This window comes from Microtus oregoni, unplaced genomic scaffold, assembly GCF_018167655.1.
Source record: "Microtus oregoni isolate MIOR12 unplaced genomic scaffold, Mior012 000005F_ref0000423, whole genome shotgun sequence".
NCBI classification, from domain to species: Eukaryota; Metazoa; Chordata; class Mammalia; order Rodentia; family Cricetidae; genus Microtus; species Microtus oregoni.
The window spans coordinates 12071972-12092009 of record NW_024543064.1 but is presented as its reverse complement, the minus strand read 5'-3'; the positions used below and the strand labels follow the sequence as shown (position 1 = coordinate 12092009).

At 43.4% G+C, this 20038-nt stretch overlaps 1 protein-coding gene across 1 annotated transcript in view; it reads left to right on the top strand.

Moving 5' to 3' along the window:
• The window catches only part of Fbxo42 (F-box protein 42), a 65667-nt gene that overhangs the window by 30784 nt on the left and 14845 nt on the right, over nucleotides 1-20038 (top strand). The window contains exon 4 of the mRNA XM_041651742.1: nucleotides 7227-7361. Coding sequence (XP_041507676.1) covers nucleotides 7227-7361 — 135 coding nt within the window. The remainder of the gene's footprint in view (nucleotides 1-7226; nucleotides 7362-20038) is intronic.

The window sequence follows — 20038 nt, the reverse complement described above, 5'->3', positions numbered from 1 at the left end:
ACCTTGGCATACATGTTCTTATTTAAGGCCGCAGAATAAATAAATAAGGAAGGAAATAAAGAACTTTTTTTTTTTGGAGACAGGAAATTTCTCTGTGTAGCCTTTGCTATCCTGGAACTCACTCTGAAGACCTGGCTGGCCTTGGACACACAGATATCTGCCTTCTTCTGCCTCCCAAGTGCTGGGATGTGCCACCACCACCTGGCTAATAAATGTAATTTTATTTTATTTTTTATTTTTTTGGTTTTTTGAGACAGGGTTTCTCTGTGGTTTTGGAGCCTGTCCTGGAACTAGCTCTTGTAGACCAGGCTGGCCTCGAACTCACAGAGATCCGCCTGCCTCTGCCTCCCGAGTGCTGGGATTAAAGGTGTGCGCCACCACCGCCTGGCTATAAATGTGATTTTTTTTTTTTTTTTGGTTTTTCGAGACAGGGTTGCCCTCTTCTGGCCTGCGGTCATACACACAGACAGAATATTGTATACATAATAAATAAATAAATAAATAAAATGTAATTTTAAAATTAAAAGAAAATTAAGGGTTTAATTTCCCCCCTTGGCACCTTCCTTTTTCTATTGTGTATCTATTCTTGATCCCTCAGTTTTCTTTCATATCCCTAATTCATGTAGATTCAAGATCTGCATTTTTGATTCTTCACTTGTTACCATGGAAATACTAGATGTTTCATAATTAGTTAGCTAAAAGTAGAGCTCAGTGGCCCCCTATTTCCAATTTTCTCCCTTCCTTAATTTAGCAAATGTCACCATCATCTTAAATGAGGTATTGCACTCACACTCAGTTCCCGCCCTCAAGATCCAAGCTGGCTGTGGTGGTACATGCTTGCAGTCCCAGCTTTTGGTGGTGGAGCCAGGAGGATCAGGAGTTCAAGGCCCAGCCCTAGCTATTTAGTGAGTTTGGGGTATGCCTGGGCTACCTGAGATTCTGTGTAAAACAAGAAAACAAAAAGCCAAGTTTCTGTTCTGTCTCAAACCTTTTCTTTTTTCCTGTCACTCTTAATCCATAATCTGATACTACATCTCAGTGCCATCACAATATAGCCCTCGTTTTTCCTCTTGTGCTGGAGGTTAAACCCCAAGCCTCAAGCAAAGCAAACATGAACTGAGTACTCTCTGCCCCCTGTACATTTCTAAGTGTCTTCTTTCCTTCTCTCCATCTCAAGCTGGGTGCAACTAAGCTAGACCCTGCTCCTTATAAAAACAGAAAAAGCCATGCTGTTCACGCCCCACCCTGAGCCCTCCGCTGGGGAGACTGCACCATCCCTCTGCCCTTCTGACACCTGCACTTTCCTCTTTACATTGTCTCTGCCAGTGAAGCTCTGTCAGCAGCAAAGCCAAGTTCCCTGGGTTTCTTACTCAGTTTGCTTGTAAGATGTACATAGCAAATACTGTTGGTGCTATAGGTTGCTGAAAAATTAGTCGAGATCACTTGTCAAAACATTGTTTAGGCTGTTGAATGTGAGTATGCTGTCTCTTCTACAGGTGGTTGTGTACTTGAGGAGAGTGACATTGGAGACACCCTTGTACTCCTTTACATCTGGTTCACAGCTAGCTCTAGAATTATGCCTTGTGATGAGAAATCACTCCATGCACATAGAGAAAAATAAAGGAAAAGCTCTTTAGTATAATGAATGGCAGACTTGGCTAATGCCCAAAGAAGAACCAGCCCTGAATAGATTTCTCTAGCTTACACACACCTGAGGCTTATGCATCTCACATACACTGTCATCTGTAAACCTCTCTCCGGCCCCATGTTACACTTTGAATAATTTAAATAGAGTTAGGAGACTGCAAGTCTGGTCACTTAGGCAGATGGGAGATCTACATAGCAAAGGTATTGCCAGAATTATTTTTTAGTATACCAGTGTTATTATTTTTCAAATAGTTGTTACCCAGGGTCATCTTGCTCACCTGGCAGAATTATGCTTTTTTTAAAAAAGAGAACTGAGGGGCTATATGGCAGGCCAGGGCTTAACATTGGTTATGAACCTGTGTTGCCCCCTCGAATTCATATGGTGAAGGACCTAATGGCTGATTGTAAGTCAGGGTTGCCTCTTTTGTTGTAAGAGTGAGCCTAATGGCTCGTTAATACATCCTGACTCCAAAGTTGTGCTTTCGGGTATTTAGGAGGCGGCTGTTTTATGTGTCCTGATGTCTCCTAAGCAAATCTACTAGCAGAACCTTTGTAACATCAGTTCTGTTGGAGTATCATACATTAGTATGAAGACATTTTAATACTTGTTGAGATGTGTAGGCTTAATCACAACAAATATGGGCCAGTGAGATGGCTTAGCAGGGAAAGGCACCTACCACTAGGACAGAAGACCTCAGCTCAGTTCCCAGGACCCACACAGAAGAGAGAACCAACTCCTGCAAGTTCTCTGGCTCCTACACACCTGCCTTGGCATGCATACACACACACACACACACACACACACACACACACACGATTAATTTTTAAAAAATTAAAAAGCCGCCGGGCGGTGGTGGCGCACGCCTTTAATCCCAGCACTCGGGAGGCAGAGGCAGGCGGATCTCTGTGAGTTCGAGACCAGCCTGGTCTACAAGAGCTAGTTCCAGGACAGGCTCCAAAACCACAGAGAAACCCTGTCTCGAAAAACCAAAAAAAAAAAAAAAAAAAATTAAAAAGCCATAGACACAAAAAATACGTGTTCTGTACAAGATCTTTCCTGTGTTAAAAGCCTGGTACAGAAAAGGCAGGTGAAATGAAAAAGGCCAGTTTTGTAATCTTTAGTGAATGTCTGCAAGTCTGTTCACGCCAGCCTTGGTTAGTGGAGGATACCCGAGTCAGATTACTGTAGAGAATCCCCAACATTGAAGTGTTTCGACTTCTCATATAGTCAGGTAGTTCCACACACTGCTGATCTGGCACCTGCAGGAGTCTGCAGGCCCAGGCTGGATCACCACCCTCGCCTGTCCTGAGTTATGTAATTATAGACCTTATCAAATATGTCCCAGCTTGTAGATGGGAGACACATAACAGCGTAGTCTCTTTCTGCATGGGATAAATGCCTCAGGACCTTTCCCTGGTGACAGTAGGGAAACAAAAGAGAGTTTAACATCTGAAAGTTTGCAAAGCTAGAGCGTGCAGCTCACTCAGGGAACATTTGGGAATTGTTCCAGGTACCATGGAAATCCAGATTCCTGAAGCTCTTGCTCTTGAGATGATTGTAGTTCAGTAGGAGTCTTTTCTGGTCTGCAAAGAACTGTTGAGTTGCATGTGTACACTTAGATTGTGGCTGTGTGGTTTGTCTTTGAATAGAGACTGTCGACAATTTGAGATAGGTCTCTTTGTCATAGCTGTTCACAGAACAAATGAACTTACTTGGGAGATTTGACGGTTGGAGCACAGAGCTTCTCCGTTTCTCAGTGCAGTGTTCACACTGCCGTGAGCTCTTAAGTATGGTGACATCCAGAGGTCCAGAATTCGGGTGGAGAACTTGAGTAAAAGGCAAGTAACAGTTGTGTGAGACTGAGATTGCTCGCCCACTGCCATCACTACTTCAGTGTCTCAGGTAAAGACAAGCTGTAAGCAGAGTTCAATGGGATGCTTATTAGAATATTTAGAAATATTAGAAAATAGTATCCTATTTTCTTTGTGGGTTTTGAGATCGTCTCACTATGTAGCCCTAGCTGGCCTGGAATTCATTTTCTAGACCACGTTGTCTCAAACTGTATGCACTGTGTCCAATAGTGTGATATGTTCTTGTTCTGCTTTATCTCAGCTTCACTAATACTTGACCAGTGGTCACTGAAACTCAGCTGTGTGTCACTTGACTCTTAGTACCTTAGCTTTGGGCCTCGTGTTCCTGCTTCAAAAACCTTTGTTCAGAGAGAAACAGGAAAATGTAGCCTGCCCTATTTTAGTATAGGATTAAAATACATGAGAAGGACCTCATGGGGCCCAACTGGCTGAGTTTTCAATCCAAATAGAGGAGAAGAATGTTTGCTAACTCTTTGAAAAATAAAGGCACTCTGCTCTTTTGCTACATGAAGGAAGCTGCTGCTATGAGTTTGTATATAGACTCCGGCAACTTAAACTAGCCTTGACTATCCTCGTAGGAAATCAGGGACTTGCCTCGTCTATTATTTATTTAGTGTGTGTGCGTGCATGCACATGCATGTGCACTACCATGTGGTTCCCAGGCCATCAGGCTTGTTGGAAAGCATCTTTACTAGCTGAGCCATTTTGCTAACCCAGATTTGCTTTATCAAATATCATTGTAATAAATATTATATTTCAAAAGTTCTAGAATACTGCTAGTTCTTCATGATTGCTCCATCATTGGAATTACTAGTTCATTCCAAGTCTGAGGGAATCCAGGTTTGTAATCCATACCTGTAATCCTAATATTCAGGAGGCTGTGGCAGGAGAATCATCACAAGCTCAAGCCAAGCTTGGGCTATATAGTGAGACCCTGTCTTTGTGGGAGCAAGATAACCTGGAGCTGGTGAGTTTCTTTAATAGAGACCCAGATGTAGCCCCAGGAATCTTCCTTATTCCTCTCATGCCCTTTAACTTAGTTCTTTGTTATTTACAGTGCTTAGCAAATGTGAGCAATGGGATTTTACTAGACTCTACTTTTTACTCTATTTGTTTTTATTACTTTCTCTTATTTTTTTTTATTTTTATTTTTTTATTTTTTGGTTTTTCGAGACAGGGTTTCTCTGTGGCTTTGGAGCCTGTCCTGGAACTAGCTCTGTAGACCAGGCTGGTCTCGAACTCACAGAGATCCACCTGCCTCTGCCTCCCGAGTGCTGGGATTAAAGGTGTGTGCCACCATTGCCCGGCAGCTGACTAGCCTGATACTTGAGCTGTTAGACTATGCTAGACTCTACTTTAAAATAGACTTTCTTGTTGTGAAGACAAAGTAACTCATTTAGATAGAATTTAAAAAATTATTATTTAAAAGATTTTAAATTATTTTATTATATGTGTATGGATATTTTGCCTACATGTATGTCTTTGAGCCATGTGCATGCAGTGCCCTCGAATGTCATAAGAGAGTGTCAAATTCCTGGACCTGGAATTTTGGATGTTAGGAGCCTCTATGTGGGTATGGGGTTGAATCGCAATCCTCTGGAAGAACAGTCAGGGCTTTTAACTTCTGAGCTGTTACTTTAGCCACTCAAAATTATTTTAAACCAAAAACAAGGGTCCATAGACAGGTTAACATTTAAAGGCCAGGTGTGGTCGCACGCACCTTTAATCCCAGCACTCAGGAAGCAGAGCCAGGCGATTCTCTATGTGATCTAGACTAGCCTAGTCTCCAGAGTGATTTCCAAGACAACTAGGGCTACATAGACTCTGTCTCAAAAAAAGGCCAAACCAGACCATAACCCTTAAAGCTCCGTATATCCCTGCCATGAGTGCCAGACAAGTGGTCGAGTCAGTCTGTGGCAGCCTTGCATTTATCATTACTGCTGTGACATCTGCAGTCATTACTGGGGCAGCTACTAAAGCACACAGCTTCATTCATATAGTTACCTGCCTGACAGCCCCCTGAGTTAAGAGAACTGGTAACTTCCAGAGCTAGTGCACACCGCTGCTGTAACTGTAACTAGCAGCCGATACAGGCAGCCGATACAGGCTGGGGTGCGGTGGAGGAGTGGGTCCCTTTTTCTGACTTGACTAAGTGGCATTGTAATTGAAAAGAGACCTGAAAGTAGTGGTTTGTGAGATTGAACTGCACCTGCAGCTAAGCACTAGTGTTGCAGACTATGCATTTTTTTTTACTCTGTCCTTCAGTTCATGTGACACCGGCTATTGGTTTCATATGAGAGATGAGGGGTAACTCACCTGTGTGGCGTGATGTAGACACAAAGAGCTTTGCTCAGTCTCTCCCAAGCCCAGCTGGTAAACATGAGGCTGCAGGGCTTGTGTTCATTGTTCCTAAGGACAGCAGCTGGATGAGCCTTCAGGGAGATGCCGGCAAAGTTCAGCTTTCCCACCTCTCATCTGAACTTGGATAGGTCTTTCTGGGTTTAGCCCTTTTCTTTGCCTCTGTTTCTTAGAAAAGCTCCGGTGATATAATTGACTACTAACCGTGGCCTTGGTTCTCTTCTAGTATTTCCTACTGCCCTGATTTAGTCCACACCAACCAGCATGCCTAGGAGTCCAATAGCTTTCTGCTGTTCCCTTTGATTGCTTTGGGCTTGAACTGCTGTTCCCTTTGATTGCTTTGGGCTTGAACTGCTGTTCCCTTTGCTGTACTTTGACTTCATGAAACCCCACCTTGCTTTAGTCATGTTGGTGTCTGTGTGGTTTTCACAGCACTGCTTAGAATGTTTCCACAGTTGTCATGTTTTATATAAATACTTGTGCTTTAGGTTTCAGTGGAAGACAGAGGGAGAACATCTGTGGACGCTGGCTTTGCCTTGCTTTAGGACACAGGATGCAGTTTAGATAGTGATGTAGCTGGATTCAAAGAAGTTTTACTCTCAAGCAGCTGCCATCTGAATGCATATTGCTCTTCCTGGAATTCTGCCATCTTGTTCCATGATGTCGTTAGTTTTCTTAGTGCTCAGAAATATGATGTTTAGAGCTGGAAAGATGGCTTGCCAGTTAAGAGCACCAATGGACTGCTCTTCCAGAAGATTTGGATTCAGTTCCCAGCATCTACACAGCAACTAATAACTGTGACTCCAGTTCAGGGGATCTAGTATCCTCTTCTGAACTCCATGAGCACTGCACATACATGGCGCACGTTACCTTCGTGCAAGAAAGACACCTATAAACATAAAATAAAAATAGATCTTTAAAAAATTTCAAAATAAATTTTAAAAAATACTCGTAGCTTTTCTCTGGACTTTCTTTGCAAGAATAATGTGATATTGATCAATCTGAGGACAGTATGTGGAGATCGGAATTTGATGTCTGGTACAGAGGAGTTGTTGAACATGTGGAATATTAGAGTTTTGAAAAATAATGGTTTAAGCCGGGCGGTGGTGGCGCACGCCTTTAATCCCAGCACTCGGGAGGCAGAGGAAGGCGGATCTCTGTGAGTTCGAGACCAGCCTGGTCTACAAGAGCTAGTTCCAGGAGAGGCTCCAAAACCACAGAGAAACCCTGTCTCGAAAAACCAAAAAAAAAAAAAAAAAAAAAAAAGAAAAATAATGGTTTAAGTTACTGAAAATACCTCTAAATTAAGCTGCAGTCACTTGTTTCTTTCTTCCACCCCGCCCGTGTAGGTGCATGCTATTATGATGCCAATCAGTCTATGTATGTCTTTGGAGGCTGTACTCAGAGCAGTTGCAATGCTGCCTTCAATGACCTCTGGAGGCTCGACCTAAATAGCAAAGAGTGGATTCGACCATTGGCTTCAGGTAAGTGATGGACTGCTGCTTTCTGCCTTCTCACAGAAGCCTTCTTTTTTTTTTTTTGTTTTGTTTTGTTTTGTTTTTCAAGACAGGGTTTCCAAAAAAAAAAAAAAAAAAAGACAGGGTTTCTCTGTGGCTTTGGAGCCTGTCCTGGAACTAGCTCTTGTAGACCAGGCTGGTCTCGAACTCAACAGAGATCCGCCTGCCTCTGCCTCCTGAGTGCTGGGATTAAAGGCGTGCACCACCACCGCCCAGCTTCACAGAAGCCTTCTTGGCATGGACTCAAGCATATGTTACTGGTGTCTTAGGTTCCTTATTAAATCTTCTGTGTAAATACCCAGGCTCATATGCTCATCTAAGTCTTTGCATTGACAATAAAGTTGTGGCTGGGTTTAGTGAAGTATATCTTTAATCCCAGCACTTGGGAGGCAGAGGCAAATGGTTCTCCGTGAGTGTTAGGCCAGCCTGATCTACATAGAGAGTTCTAGGACAACCAGAACTACATAAAGAGACCCTGTCTCAAAATTAAAAAAATAAAAATACTATTGGCACCTGTCCAGAATCACTGTGCCAGTGTGTGAATCGATTGGTGTGGTTTTCTCAGGTATCTGCACAGGTGTGATTTGTGTTTGGAATGAGTCGAAGAGCAGAAAGCGACATGAGAACTGTAGTTGACTGACAGGAGCTATTGTCCCAGGGCTGAGGTCTTTGAATAACACTTGTTCTTGCCAGCTCAGATATTCGGGAGTGTATGGGACGTGCCTCTGCTGGTTACTCAGGAGTGTGGGAAGATTCCATAGGAGGTGCATTCCTTCCCCGTCCCAGGGTGGCAGAATTACGCTGAAAAACAGATTCCTCTTCTCCTTTTGATTTAATCTTTCCTTTGAAAAAGACAGTTATTTTGGTACTCATGAGATTCCCATCAGTTTGAAGTGTCAGTCATAAGATTGGAGCTGCTGGTGCCGTGGAGAAATTGAGCCCCCCTCCCCCCAGGAGGGTGTAAAATGCTCTGCTAGATCCATTGGCAGGCTTTCCCCTAACACTCTTCTTTTGGCTCTTCAAGGTTGGAACTCAGTCTCAACACCAAGGAGACTTGGGTTTTTTTTTCTTTGGGCTCTTTCCATTTACTTCATCCATGCCATACTGGTTGGGGTCGGCTGGGTCTTTTAGAAAGGGCCCTGGTGAGGAGGCAGGAGCTTCATTTCTGGCATGATCTCAGTCCTCAGTGACTGTGAGTTATGGCACCTCTCAAAGGTGTGGACTGGGTGATCCTGTCTTAAAGGCTGGGGAAGCCAGTTCACGTTCCCTGTGTTTACAGAACCACTGCTATGAAGTTGTGCCCAGAGGCTGAGATCTGCTCCCTGCAGTGAACCAATAGAGCCGGGGCATGTAGACAGGGTCACTGGAGTACTTGGAGAGGAAGAGGGTGGGCTTTGTGCAGCTCTATATAAAAATATTGAAAATATGGCTAAATTTCCTCTTACAGACAATTTGAAGGCTAGTACTGTTTCAGGGCTCAGGATTTTATGTTTGGGAAGGTCTCCTTTTCTAGTTCCCTTGTTTCCTATTCATTTAGTGAAGTATTATTCAATAAATATATGGAGTCACAAATTCTTCTTTTTTAAAAAAACATATACTTTATGTGTTTTGCTCGCATGCATGTATGTGAACCATGTGCATGCTTGTTGGATCCACTGGAACTGAACTTACAAATGATTGTCAGTCATCACCTGAACACTGGGAATTGAACTCCAGTCCTCTGCAAAAGCAACAGATGTTCTTAGCTGCTGAGCCATCTCTCCAGCCCTTGAGTCACAGATTCTAAAATACAAAGCATTGAGGCTCAGTGGTTGAGAGCATTTGCTGCTCTTTCAAAGGAGCCAAGTTCTTTTCCCAGCACCCTCATGGTAACCATCACAACAGTCTATAAGTCCAATTCCAGAGGATCCAACACCTTGCACAGGCATCAGACACATACGTGCAGATAAAATACACATGTACATCAAATAAATAGACAAAAATTTTAAATGCAGAACATCTTTTCAGCTTCAGTACCCTGTGGCCACTGTACCTGGCATAGGGCCCAGCTGCCACTTCAGAGCAGGCTCGATTGTCCCAGTCCCTTCCCCTTCCCTTCCCCTCCTCTCCCCTCTCCTTCCCCTTCCTTCCACTTCCCTTCCTCCTTCTTCCTAGAACTTGTCCAAACCCCAGGTGTTGGTAGGAACCCACTTATTTTTATGTCATTTGCATTGGTGTTTTGTCTGCATAAGACATCTATATGAGGGCGCCAGATTCCGGGAACTAGAGTTTTAGACAGGTGTGAGCTGCCATATGGGTGCTGGGAATCATACTCAGTCTTCTGGAAGAGCTGCCAGTGCTCTGAACCATTGAGCCGTCTCTCCAGCCCTTAATATCATTGTTTTATTTTTCTGTTTTGTTTTGCAAATTTGTGAATGAGAAAACTTGATTCTACCTTTAAATGCACGGATTGCCAAAATGTCATTTGCGTTTTCTTCTATGCTGAAAGTCCTTCATCCTCTGACTTTGAGTCATTTAGTCCAATTCAGGTGCTGTTATAATTCTTTTTTATTTGAGTTAAGATCCCACAGTGTCACTGAAAATAAGCAGAATTCTCCGCGTTTAAGTCCACACCATCATTGCTCCTGGGTTCCCTGTGCAGTAACACTCTCAGGTCATCCAGCACTGCCTCTGCTTACTCTCAGGAGTCTATGGAACCTCCAAACACTATGGTTTATTGTAATGAGTCTCTCTGTCCCTCCAGCCAGTTCCCAGATAATGACATAGAGACTTCTTATTAATTATGAAAGGTTGGCCTATAGCTTAGCCTTGTTCCTAACTAGATATTATAACTTAAATTAACCCACATATATTAATCTCCATTCTATCACGTGGTGTTACCTCTCTTCCCTCTTGCACCTCCTTTTTCCTCTCTGTGTTACCTGTGCACCTCAATTCTCCTTTTTCTTTCCCTGAAAATCCCACCTATATCCACTGCTTAGCTATTGGCGTTCAGCTTTTTATTACATCAAACATGGCAATATATCTTCACAACAGTTCATGGCACAATGAACTTCATTTTGTATGTTGTCTTATATATCTCCAGTGCCACCTAAGATGTTAACCCTTCTTTTATGCACTGAACTGTAGAAAGCTGATTCTGACTGTGGAGATACAGGTCTTATCCTGAGTCACTTTTAACTTATGCTTTCTCCGTGTGGTGGTTTGAATGAGACTAGAGTATTTGAAGACTTGGTGGTTCATAGTCTGTTGTGGAAAGGGCTGCTTGCTCTTGCTAGGCAGATGAGCACTATGATTGGTCGTGTATTGACTTATAGGTGTCAGCTGAATTCTAGAGGAGACCGCTTCATCCTTCAGAGCTCAAAGCCAGCTGTCTCCCAGCCCTTGGGAAATGAGGTTAAACTACCCTTCCAGGAGACTACTTTTCAAATGAATAGTGCCCTGGGACTTCCTCTCTCCCAGTCTCTGCCAGTACCTTTATATTGAGTGTGTCTTTTACTCATTATTGCTATTTTAATAAGCTTTCTGAATCTTAAAATGCTATTTGAGGGGCTGGAGAGATGGCTCAGCAGTTAAGAGCACTGAGTGCTCTTCTAGAAGTCCTGAGTTCAATTCCCAACAACCACATGGTGGTTCACAACCGGCTGTAATGAGATCTGGTGCCTTCTTCTGGCCTACATGCATAATAAGTAAATGATTCTTTAAAAAAATGTTATTTGAGTGGCATATGTCTGTGACACGATGACTGCATTTTATGTGAGGAATGATTGCTTTAGAAAGAACCACACTTGGAGCTGGCAAGTTGGCGCAACGGTTAAGAGCATTGGCTGCTGCTCTTCCAGAGGACCTGGGTTCAATTCCCAACACCCACATAGCAGCTCACAACTATTTGTAACTCTAGTTCCAAGGGATCTGTCTCCCTCCCACAGACATGCATGAAGGTAAAAAAACTAATGCACATAAAATAAAAATAAATTTAAAAAAATAATAGTGGGTGGTCATGGTTCACACCTTTAATCCCAGCACTTGAGAGGTAGAGGCAAGGGATCTCTGTGAGTTCGAGGCCAGCCTGATCTACAAAGTGAGTTCCAGGATAGACTCTAGAGCTACACAGAGAAACCCTGTCTCAAAACCAAAATAAATAAATAAATAAGCAAGCAAATTAAAAACAATACCTCACTAAAAATCCACACTTGTGTGTGTGTGTGTGTGTGTGTGTGTGTGCGCGTGCATGCGCACTTGCATACATTCATGCACTGTGGCACGTGTATGTAGCTTAGAGGCCAGTGTTTCTAAGTTGGTTCTCCTTTCTCCATGGAGGTTCCAGGGTTTGAACCCAGGTCATCCCAGTGAATTATCTTGCTAGTCCCTAAGAATGACTTCTTAACAACCCACACCAAAGAGTTTTAACTCTGCTTAGAGTTATTTATGAGTTAAGTAGCCTATGGAATCATGTAACAACAGTGGGAAAATGTTTACAGAGTGCTCTACCAGTTTTGATGTTGGCTGTTTTGTTTTGTTTGAAGCAGGATCTCACTATATAGACCTGGCTGGCCTGGAACTCACAGAGATCCACCTACAACTTTCTCAGGAGTGCTGGGATTAGAGGCGTACACCACTATGCCGGCTTCTTTTCTTTTCTTTTCTTTTCTTTTCTTTTTTTTCTCTTGAGATTTATTGGCCTGGTGAGGAGTGGTGCTGGAGAGATGGCTCAACAGTTAAAGTACTAGCTTCTCTTGCAGAGGATCCAAGTTTGATTGTCAACACCCTTTTGGCATCTCACAACTGTCCGTAACTCCAGTTCCAGGGGACCTTCTTCTGTTCTCTGGGCACCAGCACTCATATCTGCACAAATATACACATGCGGGTAAAACACTCGCACTAAAAGTGAAGTGCTTTAAAGGGCGTCTCAAAGGAGGCAGGTGAGGAAAGACGCCTGGGTGGGAAGGGACACAGAAGGTCCGTGTGTCCCTGGAGCCTCTCCACCTACTCAACCACCCAGAAGCTTCCATACAGATTTCCTTGCATGTGAGGTGCTGGCAATACAACCAGGCCTCATTCAGTGCTCCTGGTCCCTTAGCAGCATTCCTCCCTCCTAGGTATGGGGCAGGACCCCTTCCAAAATGGAGCTCTCATCATCTAATGTCAGGCAAGGCAGGCCAGAACATTGCCTTATGGCAACTCCAGTACAGGACAATTCCTATGCCTCAGGTCGGCGAGGAGAAGTTCTAGTTTCTGTGGCTGGAGCCAGGAGCAAGAACCATGGACAGCAACCAAACCATCTCTCTATCACAGCAGCCATGAGTGTTTACCTAGTTTAAGATACAAATTAGTCCATTTTATGTGTATTGATAAATTATATTTTAAAGACAGTGTTTTTCTGTTACCCTAGCTGTACTAGAACGAGCTCCCTATGTAGGTCAGACTAGCATCAAACTCAGAGATCCTCCTGCCTCCGCCTCCCAAGTACTAGGATTAAAGGTGTGGGCCCTCAAAGCCCACCTCCACAGTGACACACTTCATTCAACAAGACCTACTCTAACAAGGCCACACCTCCCATTAGTGCCACTCCCTTTGGGGGGTCCATTTTCTTCAGACCACCACAACCACTGAGCTATCTCTAGCCCCAAGACTGGATTTTTATGTGCACCAATTTTGATGGCTCCAATGTCCTTTTATTCAAAAAGCATTTCAGTTGGGCTCTAAGTGGGTGGAGACTTGGAATAGCCCCAGTTTACCACGTTGGGCATGAAATGTTTTGTTCTGTAGAGGGCTAGTGAGCACATAAACACTAAACTGGGGTCTTCCGTATGGGACACCCTGACACAGGAGACACAGAAGCAAGCAGAACCTTGTGTGGTACAGGGCTAGGGCTGTGGGTGTCCGTGAATGGCAGCAGAATGGGCACTGTGTCCTGAAGACGAGGGTGGGAGTGCCTGAGAAGGGATGGTCTTCCTGGACTTGAGTGGGTCTGTCCCCTGACCGGGGCTGGATGCGGCCAATATGGTCCATGGTTGGCTATCATCATTTCCATCTAATGCTGCCAACTCCATCTGTTAGGATACTGGATGTGGTGGGCTCAGGGTACAGCCTCTTCTCCCGCTTTTGCTAGAATCCAGGGACTACAGGAGTGTGTGTGTCCATGCCTCCATCCCTCTGCTTCCCTCTTGCATTTGTAGGTGGGCATGCTCTGTCCTGTAGGGAGGCAAGAGGGCACAAGCAAGAGAAGCACCTCTCATGGGGTAGGTATGGCCTTGGTCTGCTTCTACCCGCCTTGCTGGCAGGCAGTGGATCCTCAGGCAAGCAGAGCACAGACCAGAAGGAAATGGGCTTGATTAGAGGGCTTCTCTACCTTTCATTAGCTGACTTTGGCTCCTCTTACTGTGTTTGGAGGCACTGTTTATTGATCTTACTCTTCTTGGGTGGCAGCTTTGCCTCGTTTCCTCTGACCCAGAGCAGCCCTGGGATAGTCCGTGCCTATGGTTTCAGGGTGTGTGGGGAAGAGCAGAGGGAAGAAAGGAATTTTTGTTTATAAAGTTCAGATCCTGGGATTTTTCTAGAAGACATGCTTTTTGGAGGTGGGTAGTATTCTGTGCTGCTGGAGAGAAGAGCCAGAACTGCCCCATACAGATCTGTGGTAACCTTTGGTCCCCCTGGGGAGAATGAATAGACTGGCATATTTCAGGGCTAGTGGGCCTTCCTGTTCTCCAGGCGGGGAGGTCTGTGACTAACATTGGCTTCACTGTGTATGGAGCCACTTGAAAGGTGCCCCTGACTAGGCCTGCAATTAACAAGTTATCAGATGCAACCTCTCCTGCCCTAGAAATTGTATCAAAAGAGAGCTTGCAGTGGAATCAAGGAGCCGTTACTGTTTTTTATGTTAATTTTTAGCTGGTAAGTATTTCCCTGCTCATGCAATGGTCTTTCATGTGGCTTTGTTTATTGGCACTGGGAACAACACCATGGAATTCTTTATGCTCATGATGGCCTGCTTCTCATGGCGGGTACTGCAGTCCTTGCCATTGGGGTGCTCATAAACTATGCAGGGATGTTTTTAAGGCATGGGTGTGGGTGTAAGAGTGAAAATGTGTATCTTTGGTTTGCCATGGGAGCACATGCCTGTAATTCCATCACTGCAGAGCCTGACACTAGACGATTGAAGCACATTCAAGGTCTCCCTGGCTCACAAAACACTTGGGAAGATCACATCTCAAAACAAAGTCACATAGTGAAACCTTGTATGTGTGTGCCCGTCTGTGTCTGTGTCCTCGAGCTTTAACGTCAGTGAGGTTTTGTTTAATTTAATGGCTTGTCTGATCTTGCTGAAACTGAGGAATAAAATAGAGATGGGAGAAATTGGAGAGACAGGTTTATACTAAGAAATTTTTAGCTGGGCGGTGGTGGTGCACATCTTTAATCCCAGCACTTGGGAGGTAGAGGCAGGCGGATCTCTGTAAATTTGAGGCCAGCTTGGTCTACAGAGGGAGTTCCAGGACAGCTAAGGCTACACAGAGAAACCCTGTCTCGAAAAACCAAACCAAACAAACAAAGGAAATGTTTAAAACTAGAAGTGGTGGGGCTGGAGAGATGGCTCAGAGGTTAAGAGCACTGACTGCTCTTCCAAAGGTCCTAAGTTCAATTCCCAGCAACCACGTAGGGGCTCACAACCATCTATAATGAGATCTGGTGCCCTCTTCTGGCATGCGAGCATACATGGAAGGAATGTTGCATACATAATAAATAAATAAATCTTTAAAAAAACAAAAACAAAAAAAAAACTAGAAGTGGTGATATACACCCTAATCCCAGCACTTAGAAGCCAGAGCTAGACGGGTCTCAGTGAGTTTCAGGCCAGCCTGGTTTACAAAGCGAGTTCCAGAACAGTCAGAGGACTACTCAGAGAAACCCTGTCTCAAAAACCTAAAAATAAATAAGTAAAAATAAAAAAGAGATGTTGAGATGGCAACCACTGCCTCCAGGCTCTGCCATGATTACAGGGAACCAGCTCTGTCCCAGCACAGGAGGGACCTGTCATCAGTAGGCTTCGATGATGGGGTTCAGTTCATCAGATGTTTTTATAGGAAATAGCCCCTCTGCCTCAGGATACTCTGTTATTGGCAGATGCTGAGCAGGTCATTTTAGCACAGTGTATATAAGTAAACCATTGGGTTAAGTTAGGTGACAGGTGACGCCTTTCCCTCCAAGGCCTTTAGCCCAGCACAGACAGAAGTTCTGGGGACCACATGAGTGCAGTGCCATTCATAAAGATCTGACGAGGGCATTGGATTCCCAGGAGCGGGGGTTACTGGCAGTGTGGGTACTGGTAACTGAACTCCATCCCTTGCAAGACCAGTGAGCACTCTTAACCAGTGCACCATCTTTCCATCTCCAAGAGAACAATGTTCACTGTTGGTTTCAGGGCATTTTAGACCATGCCCCCTGTTTTTTACTTTGCTGCTTTCCTTTTGGAGTGGCATGTTGTTGAGTCCCATTCTTAGACATACCTGTGACATGTCCCTAATATCTAGTCCTAGATCAGTTTTCAAAATTGCCAGCTATTAAATCACACATACAACTGGAAATCTTTTGTCAGTAGTGGGGACAATCTGGTTTGGTTTTTTTTTTAATTTATATTGTAATATACTTCAGTGACTAGTGAAATATTTATATATTAAAAAAATTTTAGTTTATGTTAGTAACTCTTTAATCAGAACATTTGTAAAGTGAAACCCATTTTGGATTTATGTCATTATCCCATTATTGAAATGAAAGGAGTCCAGATAGTCACAAGAAGAGGAGTGGTAAATGAATATGAGTTTGTGTGTATTATAAAATGGAATCATAGCCAGGCGTGGTGGCACATCTGTTCAAGCCCAGCACTTAGGAGGCAGAGACAGGTGGATCTGGCTAGCCTGATCTGCAGAGCAAGTTCCAGGGCACTGAGAAACCATGACTTGAAAAACCAAAAATAAATAAATATAATAGATAATCAAATAGAAATCAAAGGGATTCATTAGAGTGACTTACGCCATAGGGACTAGGTGGTCCAACAGTGGCTGTCTGCACACTGGAGAAGCTGAGGACACTGTTCAGCCCACAGTCCAGAAGCCTCAGCAGTCCCAACCTGATGCTGCAAGCATGGAAGATGCCTAGAGAGCCAGTGGCCTTCAGTCCTGATTGGAAGGCTGAAGAAGCTGGGAGCTGATGTGAGCATCAGGGATGTGCACATTGATCAGCTTCCAAGTGCTAGGAGTCCGCCATGCCCCCCAGCAGGAGGATTCTTAATCCTGAGTCTGTCCTTGATGTTTAATCACGATGAACTGGAACCAACAAGAGATGCATCTGCTGGTAGGTCCATGAGGAAGGGTTATCTGAGAACGGAAGACCCTCGGGATGGTGGTACCCTCCAAAGGGAGCCCCTGTATATAAAGAAAGCAGAGGAAAAAGCATTGCCTGCTCCCTGCCTGCCAACCTGAATTCCATCTCTGAAGCCCACAGAATAGAAGGAAGGAAGGAGCTACAAGGTATCCTGTGACCTCCACACAAGTACTTTGACAAATGTGTAACTACTACCACACACATACCACATGAATAAATAAAAACGTGCTAATTTTTTTTACTTATTTAAATCTTAAAACTAAGATTAAAATCCTTTTGTTGAGACTATAAATGATTTTTGAGGAAATGATGGGATTGTAAATCTCCTTCTTGGCTGTTAGTGTCATGAACCCCTGTGGGTTCAACCCACACACATCAATCGTTAACCAAGAAAATGTCCTACAGACTTTCCCACAGGCAGTCTGTTGGAGGCATTTTCTCAATTGAAGTCTCTCTTCCCAGACAAAATACCTGTGCAGTGCTGATTCTTTCTTTTGCTCAGGGATCTTATTTTTTTTTTTTTGTTTTTTTTTTTTGTTTTTTCGAGACAGGGTTTCTCTGTGGCTTTGGAGCCTCTCCTGGAACTAGCTCTGTAGACCAGGCTGGTCTCGAACTCACAGAGATCCGCCTACCTCTGCCTCCCGAGTGCTGGGATTAAAGGCGTGCGCCACCACCGCCCGGCTTGCTCAGGGATCTTATTAACCCCAGAAATGGAATCCCTGGCTCACTATAGGTGCTCTAGAGATTTTTATGTAGATTACCAGGTTTGTTTTAAAAATTGTGTTTTGAGAAGCTGGAGAGATAGATCAGTAGTTGACAGCACATATTACTCTTGCAGAGAATTCAAGTTTAGTTCTCAGTGTCCATGTTGTCAGACAGCAGGGGTCTGCAACTCTAGCTCCAGGGAGGCTGATGCCTTTGATTGCCAAGGGCACACATACACACTTGCACAGAAATACTAAAATAAACTTAATTTTTTTTTTAAAAAAAAAAGACTCATTTGTTTGTTTGTTTGTTTATTCTGTATAGTATATATTTAGTATGTATCCCTGCAGGCCAGAAGAGGGCACCACATCTTATTACAGATGGTTGTGGCTGGGAATTGAACTTTGGAAGAGCCAGGCAGTGGTGGTGCACACCTTTAATCCTAGCACTCAGGAGGCAGAAGCAGGTGGACTTTGTGAGTTCGAGGCCTCCCTGGTCTACAAGAGCTAGTTCCAGGACAGTTTCCAAACCTATACAGAAACCCTATCTCAAAAAAATATATATATTTTTAATTTATTTTATGTGCTTGAATATTCTGCCTACATGCGCATCACCATGTGTGTGTTTGATACCTATGGGGTCCAGAAGAGGGCATCAAATCCCCTTGAACTGGAGTTAACATGTTGTGAGCAGCCAGCCAGGTGTGGTAATTGAACCTTGATCCTCTGAAAGAGCAGTCGTTGTTTGTAGTTTTTGTTGTTATTGTTGTTTACTATTTGGGGGTCTGCCACCCAGCTCCAAAATAAATACACTGAGATTTATTCTTACTTATGAGTGCCCAGCCTTAGCTTGGCTTGTTTCTAGCCAGCTCTTCTAACCTAAATTAGCCCATTTCTCTTTAACTATGTTTTAACCCTGGGCTTTTTTCTTTTATTAATTTTTTTTTTTAAGATTTAAAAAAAATTATTATGTATACAGTGTTCTCCCTGTTCTGGCCCTGCAGGCCAGAAGAGGGCACCAGACCTCATTGTGCATAGTTGTGAGCCACCTTATGGCTGCTGGGAATTGAACTCAGAACCTCTGGAAGAGCAGGCAGTGCCCTTAACCTCTGAGCCATCTCTCTAGCCCCACCTTTCTTTATTCTATTCTTTTTTTCTTACTCTATGGCTGACTGGGTGGCTGGCCTCTGACATCCTCCTCTCCTCTTTTTCTCACTCATTGCTCACTCTCTTCCCTGGATTTCTCCTCCTGTTTATTCTTTCTGCCTGTCAGCCCTGCCTATTATTCTCTCCTGTCTCACTATTGACCATTTAGCTCTTTATTAGACCAGTCAGGTGTTTTAGACAGGCAAAGTAACATAGCTCTACAGAGTTAAACAAATGCAGCATAAAACAATGTAACACATCTTTGCATCATTAAACAAATGTTCTATAGCATAAACAAATGTAATACAACTTACACTAATATTCCACAACATTTCTCTTTTTTTTTTGTCTAAATAAAAATGAAAAGGTTTTAACTTTAACACAGTAAAACTACATACAGCAAAAAGTTATCTAGTAAGAGTTACATTTACAATATTCAGCCCATTTATATTTAGCAAATTCAGAGAAAATACTCTATTATTTGTCTTATCTTAGGGATTCCAAAGTTTTATACCTAATTTACTTTCTGTCATAACTAAGGGAAACTAAAACTATTTAGTCTTTAACTCCGTTAAATATCCCAGAAGGATGTAATACTACCTACCAACAGAGACATCTAACTGCTTGGGCATTCACTCAGAGTTCCTCTGCAACATTGGGGCATCCATCTTTGGCCTACAGCCCTAGAATATCTGGCAGACTTTTCAGTGAAGCAGGAAGTTTGAAGGACTGTCCCAACTTGTATTGGCAAAGTTTATCAGTCACTTCCCTCTGTCTTGCAGAATATCTGGTAGACTCTTCTGAGAAACAGGAATCTTAGAGGACTGTCCAACTTTGCCTTTTTCCTGTGTCTCGCTTGTCCAGTCGGTACAGCCTACAATCAACAGTCAAGGCAAGAGCAGCTTCTTGCCCAAATGGCTAGCCTTGCCACATTGAAAGCAAATTTCATATGGAGATTCTTCGTTGCTCATCATCCTTATATGTAAATTGGTGCTACCAGGAGCAGATGTGTTTCATTGTCATGACAAACCTTAGGTTATTAAATCTTAAGTGCCATATTCTGCAGGTCTTCGAAGTTTTTGAAAATCATCTGTCTAAAATATACCTGTTTAGGGCTGGAGAGATGGCTCAGTGGTTAAGAGCATTGCCTGCCCTTCCAAAGGTCCTGAGTTCAATTCCCGGCAACCACATGGTGGCTCACAACCATCTGTAAAGAGGTCTGGTGCCCTCTTCTGGCCTGCAGACATGCACACAGACAGAATATTGTATACATAATAAATAAATAAATATTTAAAAAAAATATATATACCTGTTTAACTTTGAAAATATCCCTAATGGTTTGATTATATATGTTTGATTATTGTATATTAACTACTAACCTCTTTTCTTAATTATATATTACATTTTTAAATGAGC